The 26,659-nt window shown below is 36.2% G+C and overlaps 1 protein-coding gene across 1 annotated transcript; it reads right to left on the bottom strand.

Annotated features, from left to right (window-relative positions):
• Positions 1-12,003: 12,003 nt before the first annotated feature.
• Positions 12,004-26,646, bottom strand: LOC138332873 (galactose-1-phosphate uridylyltransferase-like). Its single transcript, XM_069280865.1, has 10 exons — positions 26,515-26,646; positions 25,066-25,235; positions 23,091-23,166; positions 22,034-22,212; positions 15,389-15,445; positions 14,980-15,102; positions 14,072-14,204; positions 13,658-13,741; positions 13,070-13,224; positions 12,004-12,714 (listed from the first exon to the last, which is right to left on the bottom strand). The coding sequence occupies exons 1-10, from the start codon at positions 26,534-26,536 to the stop codon at positions 12,652-12,654; spliced, it is 1,062 nt and encodes a 353-aa protein (XP_069136966.1). The 5' UTR covers positions 26,537-26,646; the 3' UTR covers positions 12,004-12,651.
• Between the last annotated feature and the right edge of the window lie 13 nt (positions 26,647-26,659).

The raw sequence follows: 26,659 nt of genomic DNA, 5'->3' as shown, positions 1-26,659 counted from the left end.
TTACTGTCTGTAGATTATGTAACAGGAGAAAATGTAGGGACCAGACAGGGGATTGAACTTGAGTCCTGAACACTAGCCGGATGCTGTAATGACTGAGATACCTGGTGATTGACTCAGTTCAGTCCTGCTGTACTCCCCTCCTTTCTCACCCTAGAGGACACACAAGACCCTTATATCACTACAATGTAACTGCTAGATCGGGGTTTGATCCCAGGACCTCTGAACAGTAGACAAATGCTGTACTGATTGAGCTACTGGTTGCTGATGATCGACCCAGTTCAGTCCTGCCTCAGATTACATTCATATAAACACTGACCATGAACACAAAGATATATCATACTTGATATAATTGTTTCCTCATTTTTTATGCCTCTATCTTGAAATGTAGCTACTCTCTGTCTATCGGTTTGTGTTGTGGCCTGAGACTTGTCTGATCTGTACTTCCAAACAACACCCCTCCTGGCCTATCATCAAGTTAGTGTCAGACTATTTAGTGCAATGACATTTGTTTTATTATTTATTTTAGATTTGTAATTTTTCTCTTGATTCAATATTTTAATAATCAACTGGCATTAATTATCTACCTTTCCGATAATATTCCATTCTTATGCAAATATACCATATGTATTCATAACAGCCGAAGTATTCTTCATTATCCTTTCATAGTACATCATTATTACTTCAGGGAAGTAGGTCTTGGTATATGTTTCTTTTGACCCTGATACCAGACCTAGACTGTACCATTGTTCATATCTGTTGAAATGTTCTTCGTATTCATATCATACATATCAATTTTACTCCAGAGAATGTAGGTCCTGGCCTAAGTTTCTTCTGACCCGATACCAGACTTAGACTGCAGGTTGGACATTGTGATCATTAGATATCTGGTGTAAGCATGTCATCTAATATCTGTCGACCTGGGTATTATCTGATGTAGGGAGAAAATCTCACCTTTAACTTAGCAAGTGCCTACTGTTTCTAATTCTTGTTTATTTGCTCAATATAAAGATGGTTGTAATCTACAGTATATAATTTTCTGTTATAAATATCATAGATTAAATAGCATTATCAGCCTCATTCATTTAATGGCTCTATATACATATTACACAGTAAATTTTTATCAATATAACTGTTCAACCTTTGTATTTAGAGGATCACAGGGACCTGGCACAGATTTCTAACAAAAGGACTTGGATGAGGCACAGTAGTTTATTAAGCCACAGGTAGGTTTATCGATTTGGTGCCGTAGATCGTGAGTTCGAGGCCAAGATAAGGCACAATCTTGAGTCATAAAATTGCCATCCTTCGTCACTTGTATTTCTGAGATATTACATGTATATGTATCGTACCAGTAATTACTAACACACTATGTGTTGTTGAAACGAAGGTTTAGATTAGAATTTTCCTGTCTTCTGTTAATGATTATGTATCTATAATGCATGATTATATATTTGTTTGTTTGATTTATTAACGTCCTATTAACAGCTATGGTCATGTAAGGACGGCCTCCCATGTATGCGGTGTGTTGCGTGTATGTTGTGCGAGGTGAGTGTACTGGGAGACTGCGGTATGTTCGTGTTGTGTCTTCTTGTATAGTGGAACTGTTGCCCTTTTTATAGTGCTATAACACTGAAGCATGCCGCCGAAGACACCAAGCAACACACCCCACCCGGTCACATTATACTGACAACGGGCGAACCAGTCGTCCCACTCCCTGTATGCTGAACGCTAAGCAGGAGCAGAAACTACCACTTTTATAGACTTTGGTGTGTCTCGGCCAGGGGACAGAACCCAGAGCCTTCCTCACAGAGGCGAACGCTCAACTCAAGGCCAAAAGTGAGGCGGTGCCAAGGGAGGCATTAGGAAAGATAAAGTCAGTTAGGAAGAAGAGAAAAGATAAGATCCTAAATTATAGTCGCCTTTTACGATCATGCAATAGGGGCAGCAGGTACAATTCTAACGCCCTACCTGCAGGGCCAGATTATGTATCTATAATGCATGATTATATATTGACTGATAGTTGGAAATTTGTGCCAAGTCCCTGTGTGGTGGATGATTGTGATCAAATCAGGTCCGATTTCTTGTAACAATTAAATTATATTTATTGATGTGCCTGTATTAAACATTTCTTTCGATATTTTTTACTATGAAAGTATTTACCGATTTGAAATTGTTCTTGTCTCCAGCTTTCACAGAAACAATGTTTAATATATTAAGGTTGGGATCTATAGGCTATCTAGCAAGCATTATTATGTAGAGTTATGGCCCTTTGTTTTTAACAGGGAATCCATTGGTATCCGCTTATTATTTGCCTAGATTTTTCAAATCTGAAAGCAGGGCATACAAGTTCTACAAGTTTGCTGTCTCATATCAACTGAGATTATGTTACTCGATGTAGGTTGTTATTTTATCAGTAAGTCATGTTCTTTTTTTTGTATTATAATTACTGAAATCATCTCTCTATATATTATATACATAATATTTTAATACTATGTTGTTATCAAACTGGGAAATTCCAAATGTTAAAATTTTTCAAATTCAATAAGAAACAATGACTGAGGTAATTATACCACTTGTGTTTAATAAAAGATTATACTACTACTGTATGTGTATCAATTCATCAGCTTTGTAAACCTATATATAGCAGCACAGACAGATCCATATCATAATAGATTATGCTGACTTTTATGAATATAGTACAAAATAAACATTTCAATATTATTGCGTTTTTCTTTTCTACACATTTTAGTGCTCAGTGTCCATCATCTCATTATAAGATGTCGGCAGTTGATGATAAATTTTCACCTCCTAACACATCCTTGATTCTCCAGGGGTTACTAACACTGTCAGATATCTACCCCTGGACCCAACTTCGATTCCTGAAATGTTGGTAATACAGAAGGCAGTTCAGGAGAGAAAAACTGACTAATTACATGCCTGCAGATTTCCTTTGAAGATTACAAAGAGCAACGCCTATCAAAGTCGTAGTAGTGTACTGTTATTTGATTATTTTGATGAACATGACCAAACTGCCTATTTCATCTGTCGTTGTACACAGAGCTTTCAGGTTTGCTATGACATATTCAGGGATAGTTTAATGACAGTGTTAGTAACCCCTGGAATACCGAGGATGCTCCTAACCTAGTACATCCTTAAAAACACCTGGCTGTTAATTTTAGGACATTAAATAAAATTTTAAAGTTTTATTCTAATTGATTTTTTAATTGTTGGGAAAAGAATTACACCGTCTCGATTTAATGTTTTTAGGTACAGAATAAAAAAAGGGACAAGATTCAGATTGAGAGAAAAAAAACCCAAACAAGCACTGCACACAATGAAAATCCATTTATTATTTGAACCAATATTCTTGGGTGTGGAATAATTCTCAAATAATGCAGCCACATTAGTATCTACATGGTACATAGCGAGATGCTGTTGAAATATTTCAATTTCTATGACTTAAATCACCTAATAACAGTTTTGTATTTGTATATATCATATACAGGATTGTAGGTTCATTGTGGTCTTAGAATTCAAGAGGAAGTCTTATTAGGAATGAACTTTTAAGGGTAAAGAATCAATTGGAAATGAAAAAAAATATAAAAATAATAAAAATACTAGCCACCACAATGGACTTTTTCTGCATTACTTATTTTAATGATGAGAGTCAATTACTGTATGTCAACTTCATGTGTTGTGAGATTTAATTTTGTGGTCATAGTAAAATCACAAAAGTTTATCTCTGTAAATAAACTACCAAACATCTATTGAAAGGTAGCTTAAATCTATTTTTATTCTGCCAAAGTAGGGAACAAAATTGGTTTACATCTACAGGGTTCAATAACACAAAAATATCTTAAACCTAAGAAATTACTGATACTTATAGAAGTTAAGGAAAGTTGCTAAGATTTTTCCTTAACATTTGTAAATGCTTTCCTATGGATACTTTTGATTTAAGGGATTCCTTAAAGTTAAGAAGAATTTATGAAACTGGGACCAGCAGATAAAACATCATCCAAGCTGTACATCAACATCAAAACATTTGAACAATACAAACCTGTCAATCAACTTATACAAGAACTTGTACACATTCCATTGGCTATATGCTACATTTACAAATGTAAAACCTTCATTTAAAACAGTTATCTAATGCATTTATTTCCCATTCAAATCTGAACAGATCTATAAAACAAATCTGTACAGATCTATAAAACAACATTTGACACAAAGTCTATATGTTAGTAAATGAGTGTTAGATACACACAGGGAAAAGGTGCAGACTTAAATCACAAGAAATGGTTGTCAGATGAAATATACAAAGTCCTCTCAAGCATGACCTATAGCTGTCCAATGAATACATTTGTCCGAGGACTACATACTCATCCTTCAGGATATGTATGCGATGGCCGATGCTTACTCTGGAGGGACTATATTTTTCATCCAACAACCACTTTTTTCCAGATTCATATCATTAACATCTCAGATCTACCTGTAACCGTTACCAAAATGCATGGGTCAAAAACTTTCATGTCTTCATAAGAATTAAATACTTATCGGCCTGACTAATTACACACATTTTAACATGAACATTTGCTAAACTGTACTATAATAACTAATACACATGAATTACACTTTGGGACATTTGACTTTATCAACACAGGATAGAATCAGCCACTGGAACTGAATTCATCACATAATGGAATCAGCCACTGGAACTGAATTCATCACATAATGGAATCAGCCACTGGAACTGAATTCATCACATAATGGAATCAGCCACTGGAACTGAATTCATCACATAATGGAATCAGCCACTGGAACTGAATTCATCACATAATGGAATCAGCCACTGGAACTGAATTCATCACATAATGGAATCAGCCACTGGAACTGAATTCATCACATCATACATGTATATATATTTATATAGGAGTACACCAGCAGTAGATTCAAATAGGTATCAAAAGATTCAAAACTCCAAATGACTTATCATGATAACAAATGTGAGTTTATACTGTGGTAAATAAATCAAAACATAATCCGAATCATTTCTGTACATAATAATGTATGTATACACTTTTCCATTTTATGATATACTATAGACATAGTTCTCTAGCATCATGTTCAGCCAACAGTTGTCCATTTTAATGCAATCTTTCCCCCCTATTTTATAAACGGAAGGTTTCCGATATTGAATCAGCCTAGTAAAAATTTTAAATGGATTTATTGGCTTAAATCAGAATTTTTTAAAAGGCCAATTTAACATCTGAAACCTTTGGATTACCTTCATTAACTCATATTCTAAAACTACCAGGAATTTGTACATGGGTATACACTGTATTCTGAATGTGTAAGGGGTTGGCGAGTCAGATGGAGTGCTGATCAGCAAATCGTAAACTACACTGTATATAATTCTCTTATAGCCAATATGTCATTGTTTAGAGACAAAGACAAGGCCAAAGTTTGACCTTTTCTCCCAAATACATATAAAATAAATAAAAAATAAGATTGACTCATAAGCAACAACCCCTTTTTCTCGATTCACATTGGAGGATCACTGATGCTACTGTTACACCTTTAATGTCTCATGCTAAAAATAGCATTGATTTAAATTTTAATTGCACTTAAAACTGTAATACTGTACATTAATATTTGATTATTTTTTGTATGATAATATACTGGCAAAGTATATATGTATAATTAGCTCAAATTGAAAGGCATAAGCACATACCGGGTAATAATAACCGGGTAATAATAATTATAAATCTCTTGACTGATTGTCACATTTTCACAAAATTGTGAGAAAAAATCCCATATATATATATATATATGTATGCGTTAAATTTATACCTTTTATTAGAAGTTTGATGTGAAATTCAAATATAGAAAACTTCATTATCTCAAACATTGATAAATGGAAAACAATTTATTTGTCAGAGTTATAGATTTAAATAATAATCAATTTGTTTGAATTTTATTTCAGATTTAAAATTCAATGTAAAACTTCTTCTGTCTTTTCTGGTTATAGAGTTATCTGCTTTTGAGGGCAGGTTAGAACAGTATTCGCCGTATTTAGCCCCCTCCCCCTTATAAACGCTTCCAATCCCATGAACAATGTTTTACAAACGTGTGATGCCTAGGAATTGTATCCCATTACACAAATTCGTGAGTATTCCACATGTGAATCATGACGTAATAATGTGTCTCAAAAGTAAGGCATATGCATGTTTACTGGGACAGATTAATGTGTCATGATTATGGAAAGAGCTTGTTTTCTGTTCACTACTTGCATTTTGTTTCTCTAATAAGAAACCCCATTTGTTAATTTTTTAAATGCCCTGGGTGCTAATTACGTTGAATACAGTAATTGATTTTTATGCTATTGGTTTGTAGGAAAAAAATAATGTGGTTTACCTGATACTCTGAATATATGACAATGGGCTTATAAACACATTGACTGACTGTTAGTACAGAATTGATGTATCTTGATAATATTGATATTATTTTCATGGTCCTCTTGATTTGAGATAATGAAGTTCATAAAAATTTATAATGTAATACAATGAAATACAAACCTACCTTGTCATTCTATTTCACACTCATTACTACACGAACTTCTACAGAAGGGATAACTATACATGTAAAATGTTTATGTTACTTGTAAACAAGGTCACAGGACCTTTCTCCTTCTACATAAAGCAGGAGACCTCAGAGGAGTCTTGGCACACCAAAGAATGATCTATGTTTGACAATGGAAAGACGGATCTTTTCTCTGCTTTTCAAACTTTGACTACATATTATATATAAAATTTGAGACAGACTGCTTCATTACTTTTTGAGAAATAGCGTTAACAAACTTCAATTATCAAAATCTAAGATGGAGGTCTGTCAGCCATCTTGTTCATTGATCGGTCTCAAAATGCAATATGCAAAACTAAGGCCATAGGGGAACCTGCACATCTGAGAAATAGTGGTAACAAACTTTAATTATCAAAATTCAAGATGGCTGCCTGGTGGTCATATTGTTTTTCTGATCGGTCTCAAAATCGACATGACACTGCTAGGGACCAAGGGAACCAGGCATGTAAAATCTGAGAAATATCTGTGGAGTACCTCTCAAGAAATAGCGGTAACAAGCATTGTTTAAGCACAGAAGACGGATGGAACACGGACCATGGACCAAAGTTGATTTGAATACCATCTGATGATGGTGGGTTAAAAACTATTTCTAAGCTCTGCATCCAATTTCCACAAAGTTGAATCCCGTTGGATGAGGGAAACTTGAATTTGATTTGACAGATATACTTGTTTATAGCATTAATTGTATAAGTTTATAAAGTACCGGGGTATATATCCTATATAAATTTTCATCTAAGAATAATTAAAGACTTATATTTTTTTGTAAATTACCGGTATTGGATTTTTAAATCATTGATTTTCAACGCTTATAAGTTCAATATCACATGAATGCTTGTCATATATGTGGTGTATGGAGACATTAACGGAGACATCAGATCTATGTCACATGGTTATGACATAACAATATTATGCTGTATACTAAATATTGTTTTCACTGTATTGTTTAACAAGCATTATTTCATAATTTAAGCAAAACACTATAAAAGAAGTGTAAAACTTCTTTCTGGATTAATCTGTTTATAGATAAGACTTTTCCAGGAGGAAAATGATTTTTTACTTTGGATAATCCCCCAAAAAGTTCTTTATAACTTCTCTTTGTCATGTACTGGTGTTTTTTTGCTTGGGATTTTTCTTAATGATGAGACAGAAAAAAAAAACAATAATAAAAAACAACACCAAAAGTCCAAAAAAACCAAAAAAAAAAACACAAAAAAAACCCCAAAAATTCAAAAGAAAAATCCATTCTTTTCTAACGACTTTTTCAGTAAAATATAAATAGAAATACCCAAGTTTTTCCTCTAACAGAGACACTGTAAATATTTTCCACTGTGCCTATAGATTTGGTTTGTTGGGTCATGGATAAATATTTTACTGGAACCCTACTACATCCTTATACACCACAGACAAACAACTTATCTTCTAAATCACAAACAAAACACTTACATCAACACCTCTGTGTAACTTCTAAATCTTAGAAATCTCACTCACAAACAAAACACTTACTTCAACACCTCTGTGTAACTTCTAAATCTTAGAAATCTCACTCACAAACAAAACACTTACATCAACACCTCTGTGTAACTTCTAAATCTTAGAAAATCTCACTCACAAACAAAACACTTACATCAACACCTCTGTGTAACTTCTAAATCTTAGAAATCTCACTCACAAACAAAACACTTACATCAACACCTCTGTGTAACTTCTAAATCTTAGAAATCTCACTCACAAACAAAACACTTACTCAACTCACAAACAAAACACTTACATCAACACCTCTGTGTAACTTCTAAATCTTAGAAATCTCACTCACAAACAAAACACTTACATCAACACCTCTGTGTAACTTCTAAATCTTAGAAATCTCACTCACAAACAAAACACTTACATCAACACCTCTGTGTAACTTCTAAATCTTAGAAATCTCACTCACAAACAAAACACTTACTTCAACACCTCTGTGTAACTTCTAAATCTTAGAAATCTCACTCACAAACAAAACACTTACATCAACACCTCTGTGTAACTTCTAAATCTTAGAAATCTCACTCACAAACAAAACACTTACTCAACACCTCTGTGTAACTTCTAAATCTTAGAAATCTCACTCACAAACAAAACACTTACATCAACACCTCTGTGTAACTTCTAAATCTTAGAAATCTCACTCACAAACAAAACACTTAACATCAACACCTCTGTGTAACTTCTAAATCTTAGAAATCTCACTCACAAACAAAACACTTACATCAACACCTCTGTGTAACTTCTAAATCTTAGAAATCTCACTCACAAACAAAACACTTACATCAACACCTCTGTGTAACTTCTAAATCTTAGAAATCTCACTCACAAACAAAACACTTACATCAACACCTCTGTGTAACTTCTAAATCTTAGAAATCTCACTCACAAACAAAACACTTACATCAACACCTCTGTGTAACTTCTAAATCTTAGAAATCTCACTCACAAACAAAACACTTACATCAACACCTCTGTGTAACTTCTAAATCTTAGAAATCTCACTCACAAACAAAACACTTACTCAACACCTCTGTGTAACTTCTAAATCTTAGAAATCTCACTCACAAACAAAACACTTACATCAACACCTCTGTGTAACTTCTAAATCTTAGAAATCTCACTCACAAACAAAACACTTACTCAACACCTCTGTGTAACTTCTAAATCTTAAAATCTCACTCACAAACAAAACACTTACTTCAACACCTCTGTGTAACTTCTAAATCTTAGAAATCTCACTCACAAACAAAACACTTACTTCAACACCTCTGTGTAACTTCTAAATCTTAGAAATCTCACTCACAAACAAAACACTTACATCAACACCTCTGTGTAACTTCTAAATCTTAGAAATCTCACTCACAAACAAAACACTTACATCAACACCTCTGTGTAACTTCTAAATCTTAGAAATCTCACTCACAAACAAAACACTTACATCAACACCTCTGTGTAACTTCTAAATCTTAGAAATCTCACTCACAAACAAAACACACTTACATCAACACCTCTGTGTAACTCCTCTTCTAAATCTTAGAAATCTCACTCACAAACAAAACACTTACTTCAACACCTCTGTGTAACTTCTAAATCTTAGAAATCTCACTCACAAACAAAACACTTACATCAACACCTCTGTGTAACTTCTAAATCTTAGAAATCTCACTCACAAACAAAACACTTAATCAACACCTCTGTGTAACTTCTAAATCTTAGAAATCTCACTCACAAACAAAACACTTACTTCAACACCTCTGTGTAACTTCTAAATCTTAGAAATCTCACTCACAAACAAAACACTTACATCAACACCTCTGTGTAACTTCTAAATCTTAGAAATCTCACTCACAAACAAAACACTTACATCAACACCTCTGTGTAACTTCTAAATCTTAGAAAATCTCACTCACAAACAAAACACTTACATCAACACCTCTGTGTAACTTCTAAATCTTAGAAATCTCACTCACAAACAAAACACAAACACTTACATCAACACCTCTGTGTAACTTCTAAATCTTAGAAATCTCACTCACAAACAAAACACTTACATCAACACCTCTGTGTAACTTCTAAATCTTAGAAATCTCACTCACAAACAAAACACTTACTTCAACACCTCTGTGTAACTTCTAAATCTTAGAAATCTCACTCACAAACAAAACACTTACATCAACACCTCTGTGTAACTTCTAAATCTTAGAAATCTCACTCACAAACAAAACACTTACTTCAACACCTCTGTGTAACTTCTAAATCTTAGAAATCTCACTCACAAACAAAACACTTACATCAACACCTCTGTGTAACTTCTAAATCTTCTAAAACCTTCTAAATCTTAGAAATCTCACTCACAAACAAAACACTTACATCAACACCTCTGTGTAACTTCTAAATCTTAGAAATCTCACTCACAAACAAAACACTTACATCAACACCTCTGTGTAACTTCTAAATCTTAGAAATCTCACTCACAAACAAAACACTTACATCAACACCTCTGTGTAACTTCTAAATCTTAGAAATCTCACTCACAAACAAAACACTTACATCAACACCTCTGTGTAACTTCTAAATCTTAGAAATCTCACTCACAAACAAAACACTTACATCAACACCTCTGTGTAACTTCTAAATCTTAGAAATCTCACTCACAAACAAAACACTTACATCAACACCTCTGTGTAACTTCTAAATCTTAGAAATCTCACTCACAAACAAAACACTTACTCAACACCTCTGTGTAACTTCTAAATCTTAGAAATCTCACTCACAAACAAAACACTCATCAACACCTCTGTGTAACTTCTAAATCTTAGAAATCTCACTCACAAACAAAACACTTACTTCAACACCTCTGTGTAACTTCTAAATCTATCTAAAATAATCTAGAAATCTCACTCACAAACAAAACACTTACATCAACACCTCTGTGTAACTTCTAAATCTTAGAAATCTCACTCACAAACAAAACACTTACATCAACACCTCTGTGTAACTTCTAAATCTTAGAAATCTCACTCACAAACAAAACACTTACTTCAACACCTATGTGTAACTTCTAAATCTTAGAAATCTCACTCACAAACAAAACACTTACATCAACACCTCTGTGTAACTTCTAAATCTTAGAAATCTCACTCACAAACAAAACACTTACTTCAACACCTCTGTGTAACTTCTAAATCTTAGAAATCTCACTCACAAACAAAACACTTACTTCAACACCTCTGTGTAACTTCTAAATCTTAGAAATCTCACTCACAAACAAAACACACTTACTTCAACACCTCTGTGTAACTTCTAAATCTTAGAAATCTCACTCACAAACAAAACACTTACATCAACACCTCTGTGTAACTTCTAAATCTTAGAAATCTCACTCACAAACAAAACACTTACTTCAACACCTCTGTGTAACTTCTAAATCTTAGAAATCTCACTCACAAACAAAACACTTACATCAACACCTCTGTGTAACTTCTAAATCTTAGAAATCTCACTCACAAACAAAACACTTACTTCAACACCTCTGTGTAACTTCTAAATCTTAGAAATCTCACTCACAAACAAAACACTTACTTCAACACCTCTGTGTAACTTCTAAATCTTAGAAATCTCACTCACAAACAAAACACTTACTTCAACACCTATGTGTAACTTCTAAATCTTAGAAATCTCACTCACAAACAAAACACTTACTCAACACCTCTGTGTAACTTCTAAATCTTAGAAATCTCACTCACAAACAAAACACATCAACACCTCTGTGTAACTTCTAAATCTTAGAAATCTCACTCACAAACAAAACACTTACACAACACCTATGTGTAACTTCTAAATCTTATCGAAATCTCACTCACAAACAAAACACTTACTTCAACACCTCTGTGTAACTTCTAAATCTTAGAAATCTCACTCACAAACAAAACACTTACTTCAACACCTCTGTGTAACTTCTAAATCTTAGAAATCTCACTCACAAACAAAACACTTACATCAACACCTCTGTGTAACTTCTAAATCTTAGAAATCTCACTCACAAACAAAACACATCAACACCTCTGTGTAACTTCTAAATCTTAGAAATCTCACTCACAAACAAAACACTTACTTCAACACCTCTGTGTAACTTCTAAATCTTAGAAATCTCACTCACAAACAAAACACTTACATCAACACCTCTGTGTAACTTCTAAATCTTAGAAATCTCACTCACAAACAAAACACTTACTTCAACACCTATGTGTATTAAGTTCTAAATCTTATCATGATCTCAATCACAAATAAAACACTTACTTCAACACCTCTGTGTAACTTCTAAATATTAGAAATCTCAAAATTTGATTAACAACAAACGACGTCCTAAAGACATCTACTAGGACGTCTACACTCAACAAGACGACAAATGTTTCAGTAGATAGCAGCACCAAGACTAGAGGTTATTTGTGACATAGTAGTAACACTGGATATATACTGGCATGGTCAGCCCTTGTTTGTCCTCAGCTTGTAGTGGACGTCAGGCAAGTTTCTTAGCTTCTCAGCAGCCTGAAATAGTCAGACAAATACTAATCAAAAAACTTCATATACTTTATAACAAAAGAGGATCATAAAGGAATATTGAATCTGGAATAGTCTAGGAGATTATTTTTTTACACAGGAAGTGATTTTAACTATACGTTATACACAGAATAAATTATGTTGAAATTGGCCATTGGTATTTGATTGGTCATGTAGACAAGTCTTAATAAACAATTGGTCTTTATACAGAGGTGATCTCTAAGGCAGATTTATTCATAGAAAGGAAAACAGTGATTATATCTACAGCCTGTTAAATATTCACAGCAACACAAAATTTTTGAAGCATGATGGAAACATCTTTTACATGTTAAGCCAAACTTACCTGTTCAGCCGACAGATCTCTCTGTGACTGAGCCAACATCTCGTATCCGACCATGAACTTTTTCACGGTGGCTGACCTTAGTAACGGTGGGTAGTACAAGGCGTGTAGCTGCCAGTGCTGGTTATCTTTCTCATACAGTTTACCTGTTGGTGCACCTGATAATAAAAACAAAAAACACACAATTACTCCCTCGTTATTATCTAAAATCATAATTTTAATAGATCACTGCAAGACTCTTGTTGATCGTGATAATTTTGATTTACACGCTAAACATATTCAAGCTCTGTGCTTGAAATCCTTTCTACAAAAACAGAGGGAAAATATAAGAAAACGTTGATGCTATGTACTGTACATATGGCACACGACCACTTGGCCTTCTAAACCAAAGCTATCGGACAAAAGAAACCTAAGCATAAAATTAGAAAAAAAAAGAAGGAAGTAGCACTTTGCCACAAAAAGTGATTACATTCCTTAAATTTCAAATCCTTTGTAATTAGCCAACTGACCATATCAACATTTGAAAAAGACAATGGACTAAATATAAAAAGGTGACATGAATAGCCGACTGATAGTTAAACATGTAATTACCATGCCATCCCATGGAGTAAGGGAAGGAAATATCAAACAGATTATCATACTTGGACAGCAGTTTCTTCATCATGTCAGCAAGAGCTGCAAAATAAGAAAGAGATTAACAGACATGTTTCAAAACACATCAGTCTACCATGCATATTTCAGTTCCCTCCAGTAGTCTTTTTAGTAAGACTAAACGTAGAGTATCCTCATTCTGATACCAAGAGAATTGAATCAAGTGTATAAGTGTGTAAATTTTGACAATAATGCAACACCATTTTTTAAACTCCCCAAAAGTGAAAATAGTCCAGATCAAGATATCACGGAAGAGTTTTAAATACTGATAACTTGATGAAACTAAACAACTTAATTAACACAATGTAACAATACATCAGAGTTACCAAGACTATTTATCACAATCTATCTTACCTTCCCTCTCTGTATCTGTAAGATCCTGTATCCGTAACACATGTCTCCGTGGTAACAGCATTGTCTCGTACGGCCAGACTGCCCAGTATGGGACAAGCCACACCCAGTGGTCATTCTGTAGTATCACCCTATCCTAGGAAAGGAACATTCAAATCATACTCAAAACTAGAACCATAACTTATACACACTTGGTCGCGATTTGTTATAAAGGGGCATAACTCTGAAAAGGTGGAGGAATTTTGTTCCATTATAGATAAGAAGCAGTAGACAGTCGAGCGTTTCTTAATTTAGGAGGAGAAGTCGGTGTCTGCAGAGGGATAACCTAAATCCAGTATACCACCCCACCCCATTTTCTTTGAACAAAAACCCCCAAGAGCTGTATGAGAATAGTAAAGCTCTCCTCCCGCATCCTGTACTGACAAAGAGTTTTAAAGTAGATATCAGCGTCATTTGTTACAGACAAGAGTTTAAGCAGACATCAGCGTCATTAGTTACAGATAACAGTATTTCAACACTTGAATCAAATGGTTGATAAGGTCAGTGATTGGGTGTTGTAGTGGTCAAGCCACTTCCCTTTGACCTTAAGTCAACCAGGGTCCCATCAACATCACTGACATGAACAGGTCAGGGGTCACCTGCTCAATCACGTACATGGGTTTCTCCTTGCACTCTGGTTTCTTCCCACTCTAAAATCACTCGCACACTTATATCCAGGCCATCAAAAGTTATTTGTATTAAGTTATATAACTAATTTTTCTATCAACATAAAAACAAATAAAAGTTAATAATTTATCCAAACTTTAGCAATAAGCTATGACAACACAGATGTGATTCCATAACACCCCCATTTCAGAGTGAGTTGGACCATGCAGCGCTGCACAGAAATATAACATCTTTGTATTCTTCACCTTTTTTTCGAGCTCCTGTTTTACGTAGTCAAGCAGCAATGGTTGTTTATATCTCTCCATATATGTCCTCTGTGTTCTGTTTTTCACTGAAGCTTCATTTGGCATGAAGGAACTCGCCCAAACCTACAGACAGAGAGAAACATCTAGTAAATGTCTACTTTGGACAGAAAAAAAGGAGGGACTGAAGGAACTCACACAAACCTACAGATAGAGGGAAACAAAAAATTACTATCCATTAAATGTCTATTCTGGACAGGGAAAGAGTGAGGGCTGATTATGATTTTGTCTTCATTTGAATCGTCATTTATATAGATCACACTGTTTATTTGTATTAGATATGCACTTCTTATACTTTTTGAGATATTGAGTAACTATGATATGTATTATTGTCCCGAGTGAGATCACTTACCTGACAATGTGGGTGAGGGTTAGAACAGCCCATCATAGCGCCCTTGTTCTCAAATATCTGTAATCAACAAAGACATAGGATAAATACATGTATAGAACAGCCCATCATAGCGCCCTTGTTCTCAAAAATCTGTAATCAACAAATACAAAAGATATATATAGAACAGCCCAACATAGCGCCCTTGTTCTCAAATATCTGTAATCAACAAATACAAAAGATATATATAGAACAGCCCATCATAGTGCCCTTGTTCTCAAAAATCTGTAATCAACAAATACAAAAGATATATATAGAACAGCCCACCATAGTGCCCATGTTCTCAAAAATCTGTAATCAACAAATACACATAGGATAAATACATGTATAGAACAGCCCAACATAGCGCCCTTGTTCTCAAAAATCTGTAATCAACAAATACAAAAGATATATATAGAACAGCCCATCATAGCGCCCTTGTTCTCAAAAATCTGTAATCAACAAATACAAAAGATATATATAGAACAGCCCATCATAGCGCCCTTGTTCTCAAAAATCTGTAATCAACAAATACAAATAGATAAATACATGTATAGAACAGCCCATCATAGTGCCCTTGTTCTCAAAAATCTGTAATCAACAAATACACATAGGATAAATACATGTATAGAACAGCCCAACATAGCGCCCTTGTTCTCAAATATCTGTAATCAACAAATACAAAAGATATATATAGAACAGCCCATCATAGTGCCCTTGTTCTCAAAAATCTGTAATCAACAAATACTCATAGGATAAATACATGTATAGAACAGCCCAACATAGCGCCCTTGTTCTCAAATATCTGTAATCAACAAATACAAAAGACATGTATAGAACAGCCCAACATAGTGCCCATGTTCTCAAAAATCTGTAATCAACAAATACACATAGGATAAATACATGTATAGAACAGCCCAACATAGTGCCCATGTTCTCAAATATCTGTAATCAACAAATACACAAGATATGTATAGAACAGCCCACCATAGTGCCCTTGTTCTCAAAAATCTGTAATCAACAAATACTCATAGGATAAATACATGTATAGAACAGCCCAACATAGCGCCTTGTTCTCAAATATCTGTAATAAACAAATACAAAAGATATGTATAGAACAGCCCACCATAGCGCCCTTGTTCTCAAATATCTGTAATCAACAAATACATAGGATAAATATATAGAACAGCCCATCATAGCGCCCTTGTTCTCAAAAATCTGTAATCAACAAATACAAAAGATATATATAGAACAGCCCATCCTAGCGCCATTGTTCTCAAAAATCTGTAATCAAAAAATACAAAAGATATATATAGAACAGCCCATCCTAGCGCCATTGTTCTCAAAAATCTGTAATCAACAAATACAAACTTAAAGGATAAATAAGTTTTTGTCAGACATTAATGAAGATAAAGTGTTTGCCTATATTGTACATCTAATAGCAACTACAGATACAGTTAAATCTTGTTAACTAAACCTGGGTAACTAAACACCTAGATAACTAATCACGTGGTAAGTAATCACCTGGGTAACTGATCACCTTGGTAACTAATCACCTGGGTGGTAACTAAACACCTAGATAACTAATCATGTGGTAAGTAATCACCTGGGTAACTGATCACCTTGGTAACTAATCACCTGGGATCACCTGGTAATCACCTGGGTAACTTATCACCTGGGTAACTGAATCACCTGGGTAACTGATCACCTGGGTAACTAATCACCTGGGTAATAATCACCTGGGTAACTAATCACCTGGGTAACTAATCACCTGGGTAACTAATCACCTGGGTAACTAATCACCTGGGTAAATCTGAATCACCTGGGTAACTAATCACATGGGTAACTGATCACCATGGTAACTGATATGGTAACTATCACCTGGGTAACTGATCACCTGGGTAACTGATCACCTGGGTAACTGATCACCTGGGTAACTGATCACCTGGGTAACTATCACCTGGGTAACTGATCACTAGTAACTATCACCTGGGTAACTGATCACCTGGGTAACTGATCACCTGGGTAACTAATCACCTGGGTAACTGATCACCTGGGTAACTGGTAACTAATCACCTGGGTAACTAATCACCTGGGTAACTGATCACCTGGGTAAACTGAATCACCTGGGTAACTATCATCACCTGGTAACTAATCACCTGGTAACTAATCACCTGGGTAACTAATCACCTGGGTAACTAATCACCTGGGTAACTGATCACCTGGGTAACTAATCACCTGGGTAACTGATCACCTGGGTAACTAATCACCTGGGTAACTGATCACCTGGGTAACTGATCACCTGGGTAACTGATCACCTGGGTAACTAATCACCTGGGTAACTGATCACCTGGGTAACTGATCACCTGGGTAACTGATCACCTGGGTAAGTGATCACCTGGGTAACTAATTACCTGGGTAACTGATCACCTGGGTAACTGATCACCTGGGTAACTAATCACCTGGGTAACTGATCACCTGGGTAACTAATCACCTGGGTAACTGATCACCTTGGTAACTTATCACCTGGGTAACTGATCACCTGGGTAACTGATCACCTGGGTAACTAATCACCTGGGTAACTGATTACCTGGGTAACTGATCACCTGGTGTAACTATCACCTGGGTAACTGATCACCTGGGTAACTGATCACCTGGGTAACTGATCACCTGGGTAACTGATCACCTGGGTAACTGATACCTGGGTAACTGATCACCTGGGTAACTGATCACCTGGGTAACTGATCACCTGGGTAACTGATCACCTGGGTAACTAATCACCTGGGTAACTGATCACCTGGGTAACTGATCACCTGGGTAACTGATCACTGGGTAACTATCACCTGGGTAACTGATCACCTGGGTAACTGATCACCTGGTAACTGATCACCTGGGTAACTGAATCACCTGGGTAACTGATCACCTGGGTAACTGATCACCTGGGTAACTGATCACCTGGGTAACTGATCACCTGGGTAAACTGATCACCTGGGTAACTGATCACCTGGGTAACTGATCACCTGGGTAACTGATCACCTGGGTAACTGATCACCTGGGTAACTGATCACCTGGGTAACTGATCACCTGGGTAACTGATCACCTGGGTAACTGATCAACTCACCTGGGTAACTGATCACCTGGGTAACTAATCACCTGGGTAACTAATCACCTGGGTAACTAATCACCTGGGTAACTGATCACCTGGGTAACTAATCACCTGGGTAACTGAATCACCTGGGTAACTGATCACCTGGGTAACTGATCACCTGGGTAACTGATCACCTGGGTAACTGATCACCTGGGTAACTGATCACCTGGGTAACTAATCACCTGGGTAAATGATCACCTGGGTAACTGATCACCTGGGTAACTGATCACCTGGGTAACTGATCACCTGGGTAACTGATCACCTGGGTAACTGATCACCTGGGTAACTGATCACCTGGGTAACTGATCACCTGGGTAACTGATCACCTGGGTAACTAATCACCTGGGTAACTGATCACCTGGGTAACTGATCACCTGGGTAACTGATCACCTGGGTAACTGATCACCTGGGTAACTGATCACCTGGGTAACTGATCACCTGGGTAACTGATCACCTGGGTAACTAATCACCTGGGTAACTGATCACCTGGGTAACTGATCACCTGGGTAACTAATCACCTGGGTAACTAATCACCTGGGTAACTGATCACCTGGGTAACTGATCACCTGGGTAACTAATCACCTGGGTAACTAATCACCTGGGTAACTGATCACCTGGGTAACTGATCACCTGGGTAACTGATCACCTGGGTAACTAATCACCTGGGTAACTGATCACCTGGGTAACTGATCACCTGGGTAACTGATCACCTGGGTAACTAATCACCTGGGTAACTGATCACCTGGGTAACTAATCACCTGGGTAACTAATCACCTGGGTAACTGATCACCTGGGTAACTAATCACCTGGGTAACTGATCACCTGGGTAACTGATCACCTGGGTAACTAATCACCTGGGTAACTAATCACCTGGGTAACTAATCACCTGGGTAACTAATCACCTGGGTAACTGATCACCTGGGTAACTGAATCACCTGGGTAACTGATCACCTGGGTAACTGATCACCTGGGATCACCTGGGTAACTATCACCTGGGTAACTGATCACCTGGGTAACTAATCACCTGGGTAACTATCACCTGGGTAACTGATCACCTGGGTAACTAATCACCTGGGTAAACTGAATCACCTGGGTAACTGATCACCTGGGTAACTGATCACCTGGGTAACTAATCACCTGGGTAACTGATCACCTGGGTAACTAATCACCTGGGTAACTGTCACCTGGGTAACTAATCACCTGGGTAATCACTGGTAACTATCACTGGGTAACTAATCACCTGGGTAACTAATCACCTGGGTAACTAATCACCTGGGTAACTAATCACCTGGGTAACTGATCACCTGGGTAACTAATCACCTGGGTAACTGATCACCTGGGTAACTAATCACCTGGGTAACTGATCACCTGGGTAACTGATCACCTGGGTAACTAATCACCTGGGTAACTAATCACCTGGGTAAACTGATCACCTGGGTAACTGAATCACCTGGGTAACTAATCACCTGGTAATTAATTACCTGGGTAACTAATCACCTGGTAATTAATCACCTGGGTTACTAATCACCTGGGTAACTGATCACATGTATAACTGATCACCTGGGTAACTGATCACATGTATAAACTGATCACCTGGGTAACTGGGTAACTAATCACTTGGATAACTAATCACCTGGGTAACTAATCACCTGGGTAACTAATCACCTGAGTAACTAATCACCTGGGTAACTAATCACCTGGTAATTAATTACCTGGTTAACTAATCACCTGGTAATTAATCACCTGGGTTACTAATCACCTGGGTAACTGATCACATGTATAACTGATCACCTGGGTAACTGATCACCTGGGTAACTGATCACATGTATAACTGATCACCTTGGTAACTAATCACTTGGGTAACTAATCACCTGGGTAACTAATCACCTGGGTAACTAATCACCTGAGTAACTAATCACCTGGGTAACTAATCACCTGGTAATTAATCACCTGGTTTACTAATCACCTGGGTAACTGATCACATGTATAACTGATCACCTGGGTAACTGATCACCTGGGTAACTTATTATCACCTGGATAACTGATCACATGTATAACTGATCACGTCACCTGGGTAACTGATCACCTGGGCAACTAATCACCTGGTAATTATTAGTTACCTGGGTTACTAATCACATGTATAACTGATCACCTGGGTAACTGATCACCTGGGTAACTAATCACCTGGTAATTAATCACCTGGGTTACTAATCACTTGGTAACTGATCACCTGGGTAACTAATCACCTGGGTGACTGATCACCTAGGTAACTAATCACCTGGGTAACTAATCACTTGGGTAACTAATCACTTGGGTAACTGATCACATGTATAACTGATCACCTTGGTAACTAATCACTTGGGTAACTAATCACCTGGGTAACTAATCACCTGGGTAACTAATCACCTGAGTAACTAATCACCTGGGTAACTAATCACCTGGGTAACTGATCACATGATAACTAACTGATCACCTGGGTAACTGATCACATGTATAACTGATCACCTGGGTAACTGATCACCTGATCACCTGGGTAACTGATCACCTGGGTAACTAATCACCTGGTAATTAATTACCTGGGTAACTAATCACCTGGTAATTAATCACCTGGGTTACTAATCACCTGGGTAACTGATCACATGTATAACTGATCACCTGGGTAACTGATCACATGTATAACTGATCACCTTGGTAACTAATCACTTGGATAACTAATCACCTGGGTAACTAATCACCTGGGTAACTAATCACCTGAGTAACTAATCACCTGGGTAACTAATCACCTGGTAATTAATTACCTGGTTAACTAATCACCTGGTAATTAATCACCTGGGTTACTAATCACCTGGGTAACTGATCACATGTATAACTGATCACCTGGGTAACTGATCACCTGGGTAACTGATCACATGTATAACTGATCACCTTGGTAACTAATCACTTGGGTAACTAATCACCTGGGTAACTAATCACCTGGGTAACTAATCACCTGAGTAACTAATCACCTGGGTAACTAATCACCTGGTAATTAATCACCTGGTTTACTAATCACCTGGGTAACTGATCACATGTATAACTGATCACCTGGGTAACTGATCACCTGGGTAACTAATTATCACCTGGATAACTGATCACATGTATAACTGATCACCTGGGTAACTGATCACCTGGGTAACTAATCACCTGGTAATTAGTTACCTGGGTTACTAATCACATGTATAACTGATCACCTGGGTAACTGATCACCTGGGTAACTAATCACCTGGTAATTAATCACCTGGGTTACTAATCACTTGGTAATTAATCACCTGGGTTACTAATCACCTGGGTAACTGAATCTCAACTTTGGTTTGACTCTCCTTAGATACCAGTGGTCTTGTTGTGGATGTGTGAGTCCTGGAAAAATGATGATGATCCTAAATTAACTAATGTTTTGTTGATCACTGAAAGGTCTAAAAAGACACTCCTTCATATATACTTACCTGAACCCAGTCAAACTTTTTACCAAGATCCGTGTTGATTTCAGCCCACTTGTCGATGACAGCTCGGACCTCCGACTGAGACATGACAGGGAGGGTGACGTCGGTATGAGGATGAAAACACATCACCTGACAAGTCCCGCGGGCAGCAGCTGACTGGAACAGCGGGTTGTCACTTTTCTCTGTGAAACAAACAGTTTTTTTCTAGTATAAGAAACCTGTATTGTTTTTAAATGTTTAACTAGAATAAAAATAAACACTGTCTAAGCTCCTCTCATTAGACGTGAAACAAGAATAACCACGATTATTTCATGGTGCTGCTGTCTGAACATTATACCTAAGGGTAAAATTTGCTTTTCAATTTTAAGATTACAAAGCACTGCAGGAGCTTCTTGACCATATTAATTAAATGCAATAAACATTAGTTATCTGAAGTTAAACTACCATGACATCAATATGTTAAAGGGACAATTCAGTGAGGCTAATTTTATTACATATCTTCAGATGGAGCAAAATCCAAAGTAATCATAATATATGTTAGAGAAGTATTCTAGAGAAGTATTCTAGAGAAATATTCTTCAATGTTATAAAAGATATTGTTGCATCCATTTCTAAATATCAGTCAGTAATTTGGTAACTAACATATGACAATGGTAACAAGCTGACAGAGCCCAAACCCTGACCCGTAGCTGGGTACTCAGGTTCTCTTAACAGCCCTATTAAACAGATGCAATATTTTCAGATAAGAGCATGCACCTTATAAGCTTAGGTAAACACACTACTGTAAGAGCGATTTGAGTAGTTCTAGACATAAGTTGCTTTACTCCACTGGCATGGATCAGGGTTCGTTATACAATACGTCCAACCACAATTTGAAATCACGGACAGCGAGCCACTTTGTACATTTCATACACATTTCATCACAATTGGCTTTTCTAGCATATCACAGTAATACCAAGTACTAACTGCTCTAACTTTTATTAGAACTGGTACCACTCAGATATATGTGCAATAAAGTCTTAGACTGAATTGTCCCTTTAATGAAGGAGACATGTATTACCAGGTTCAGGTACATCTGTAAGTAAGGCCGGGAAATCATTATCAAACAGGAAGGTCCCGTCATAGTCGGGATTTACCTGTAACATTGATGTTATACAAATTAATAAATCAACTTATAAATAAAGCAACCATAAAGATTATAAAAATACTTCGGAAAATGTTCTTTTTCTTTTATATACTTACTTCACCATGTTACTGTGTACTTCAATATTACTAGTATTATGCCAAAGAAACTGAAGATCATTGATATCTTGGCTTCACATTTATTTCAAATTAAGATGTTTGTTAGAAAGTGAAAAAGGTGCACTGTTCATCTATAAAAATTGGGTTACCTCCCCTAGCTAGGTAAATTCTTTATTGTTATACTACCTCACATCTAGTTGCACACCATTGGGTTACCTCCCCTAGCTAGGTAAATTTATTGTTATACTACCCCACATCTAGTTGCACACCATTGGGTTACCTCCCCTAGCTAGGTAAATTCTTTATTGTTATACTACCCCACATCTAGTTGCACACCATTGGGTTACCTCCCCTGGCTAGGTAAATTTATGGTTATACTACCCCCACATCTAGTTGCACACCATTGGGTTAACCTCCCCTAGCTAGGTAAACTTTATTGTTATACTACCCCACATCTAGTTGCACACCATTGGGTTACCTCCCCTGGCTAGGTAAATTTTTATTGTTATACTACCCCACATCTAGTTGCACACCATTGGGTTACCTCCCCTAGCTAGGTAAATTCTTTATTGTTATACTACCCCACATCTAGTTGCACACCATTGGGTTACCTCCCCTGGCTAGGTAAATTTATTGTTATACTACCCCACATCTAGTTGCACACCATTGGGTTACCTCCCCTGGCTAGGTAAATTTATTGTTATACTACCCCACATCTAGTTGCACACCATTGGGTTACCTCCCCTGGCTAGGTAAATTTATTGTTATACTACCCCACATGTAGTTGTAGGGCTGTGGATCGTGAAGCAAGTATAGCAATCCGATCCAATCCACGATTCAGACCTTACGATTCACGGATCAAACCACGAATCCCAAGCCAATTAGTATTCAATAAAATTTTATAGAAACATAACAATTTTAGAATTGTTATTTAATTTTTGGCCTAAAATCCTCATCTGATATGTTCATATTATATAACACCATACTTGAATTCATTGGTTTCTGTAAAAGTTCTGTAAATTTTGTTGTGTGATGTCTTCATATATCACTGCGTCAATAATACAACATTTTTCTTTACATATATCAAGATTGATCTGTTCTCAAAACACTAAAACTAAATACTCATCATTGTAAATGTTATCAGTTAAGATAACACGGCCGGTTTTATGCATCTACTTCAAATCCTTTTAAAAAATGGAAGCCATATTGTGGGCATTCGGTAATAATTGCACCTGTGTTTGTATTTATTAATCAACTTATCATAATCATGAAATAATCATTTTTTCTCTATGTCTTAATTTTAGATATTTCCATTATTTCTGTGCTGATATGTAAACATAGTGAATGGTTTATTGATGTGTGAATTTGAATCGAATGTTCTTGCTAGCTTTACTTTATGACATGATGTGTACAGTATGTAATTCCGGTTTAACTCGTAGTGAAAAGAAAACAACAAATCAATGAAAACATCGATAAAATCCAGCCTTCTAGAGTGTATTTTATCATATTCCATGCAAACATTATGTAAGGTAAATAATTTTGGAGAAAAATCGCGACCCACAAATAGTAGTAGTGACGAATATTCATATCCGATCTTTCTTAAAGATTCACTATTATTCGAGTACTCGGATACTCGTTGCAGCCCTATGTAGTTGCACAACAATCTGCATACAATAAAACCAGAATAGACATCCATCCGGATTAGACAAGGGCTAGGACAGATTAACCTGTACTCTGTGGTTAAAAAAAAACCATTCATTTTTACCTGTAGGATTTAATACACTATGAATTACCTTTCCATTTGGTCGTGTGTTCCTAGGACATAGAGGATTTTTCGGATCATGTCTCGGGATGTTTTCTTCATCTGGTTTTTCCATTTGGCCTGCCCATGGCCTCTTCATACGATGTGGGGACACTAACACCCATTCCTCTTTCAGCGGATTGTAACGTATGTGTTGGTGTTCTGTAGAATCAACATTAACATTACCTTGTAGTAAAACATTTAAACTTTTAATTAATCAATAAGGAAATACAACAAAAGATTCTAAAATTAACTTAAGTAGTAATTACTCCTAGAATAAACTATCCACTGCCAGCTAAAACACAACAGTTATAAGCTCAAGGATATGACCAGTGAAGGAGAATTAGATCAAACATGTCTCATCTAATTGTCTTTTGAAATTAACTCATATCAATAATTCTTAATGAAAATAATAGTATGCCAGCACTTTTATAGTCCTACATTAGCAGCCTCTTACGAAGATATGTTGACAATATTGAAATAAAATTAAAAGCTTCCCTTTTTTATGAAAAAAAATGAAGAATTTTAAAAGTTATTGATTTTTAAAGATGCCCCATCGCCGACAGAGCATAAATGATATTCATTATTTGAACAATAATTGGTGTTTAATCGTTTGTATGTATGTCTAATTAACCCAAAAAATTATATATTCTCATTTTGCCTTTGGTGCAAATGGTGGTAATGGTGTAAAGTAAGTAATTCTTGTAACTGAAGAAAAATACTAAATCGTCTGCTCCTGTTTTTTATAGTGAAAAAATACTATTTGTCTGCGGTGGAGCATCTTTAAGCTTGAATGAATGAAATTTTGATTTCATTAAACCTGGTCTGAAGCATAAGTATATCCTTAATAGCGACTCCTTCATGGGTACATTGTATGTCGGAGTAGTCATGCCTATCATGGGTATATTTTAATTAGCTTAATCGTCAGGGTGCATACCAATTATGTGTAGGATGTACATACATAATTTGTTTATAATAATTCCAATCATTTATCATAAATGTGTTATAATTGTAAATGTAATACTGTTATTTATTCATGCACCAGATAAAATATGTGTAATAGGAGAAGAGGACATGGAGCAGTCAGACGGGGATTCCAACCGGGGGCTTTTGAACACTAGCCGCATACTGCTGATATACTTGCATGAGTGCATGGTCATCGATGGTCAACCCCGTCCAATCACGAATATGAATAAAAAATATCAACTTCATTTTCAAAAATGATTAATTCATAAAAGATATTAAAAAAAGTTTTAAATCATGTAGACATCTGAATTGTCTCTATGTCAATTTTTATATCACACACAACTTTGTTGCATCGGATCTTAAATTACAGGGGTGCACTTTTCTCCTGCACCGCCCGGTGTCAATGACAGGTGCCCGTTTTCACATTGTTTAACATTAACAGTCTGATATAGTTTGATTTGTGTTATTGAGATACCTGTGGGGTCGAAAGCAGACATATTTTCTAAATCAGAATAAGTTGTTCTGTTCCAATGGTTTTAACACAAGATCCTGGGCAACGAATCCAAACCACTCACACGTCTGCTCTCACATGTATAAGTGTGAACCATGAAATTTATACC

The sequence above is a fragment of the Argopecten irradians genome, chromosome 10, assembly GCF_041381155.1.
Source record: "Argopecten irradians isolate NY chromosome 10, Ai_NY, whole genome shotgun sequence".
Lineage (NCBI taxonomy): Eukaryota > Metazoa > Mollusca > Bivalvia > Pectinida > Pectinidae > Argopecten > Argopecten irradians.
The sequence above is the reverse complement of the archived record's forward strand: the minus strand, read 5'-3'. Positions and strand labels throughout refer to the sequence as shown.

Coding starts and splice junctions, on each gene's coding strand:
- LOC138332873 (XM_069280865.1), bottom strand. CDS start 26,536: ATGTCTGCTTTCGACCCCACAG. Junction 25,236..26,514: donor GTCTGCTTTCGACCCCACAG/GTATCTCAATAA, acceptor TTGATTCTACAG/AACACCAACACATACGTTAC. Junction 12,715..13,069: donor GAGATCTGTCGGCTGAACAG/GTAAGTTTGGCT, acceptor TGACTATTTCAG/GCTGCTGAGAAGCTAAGAAA.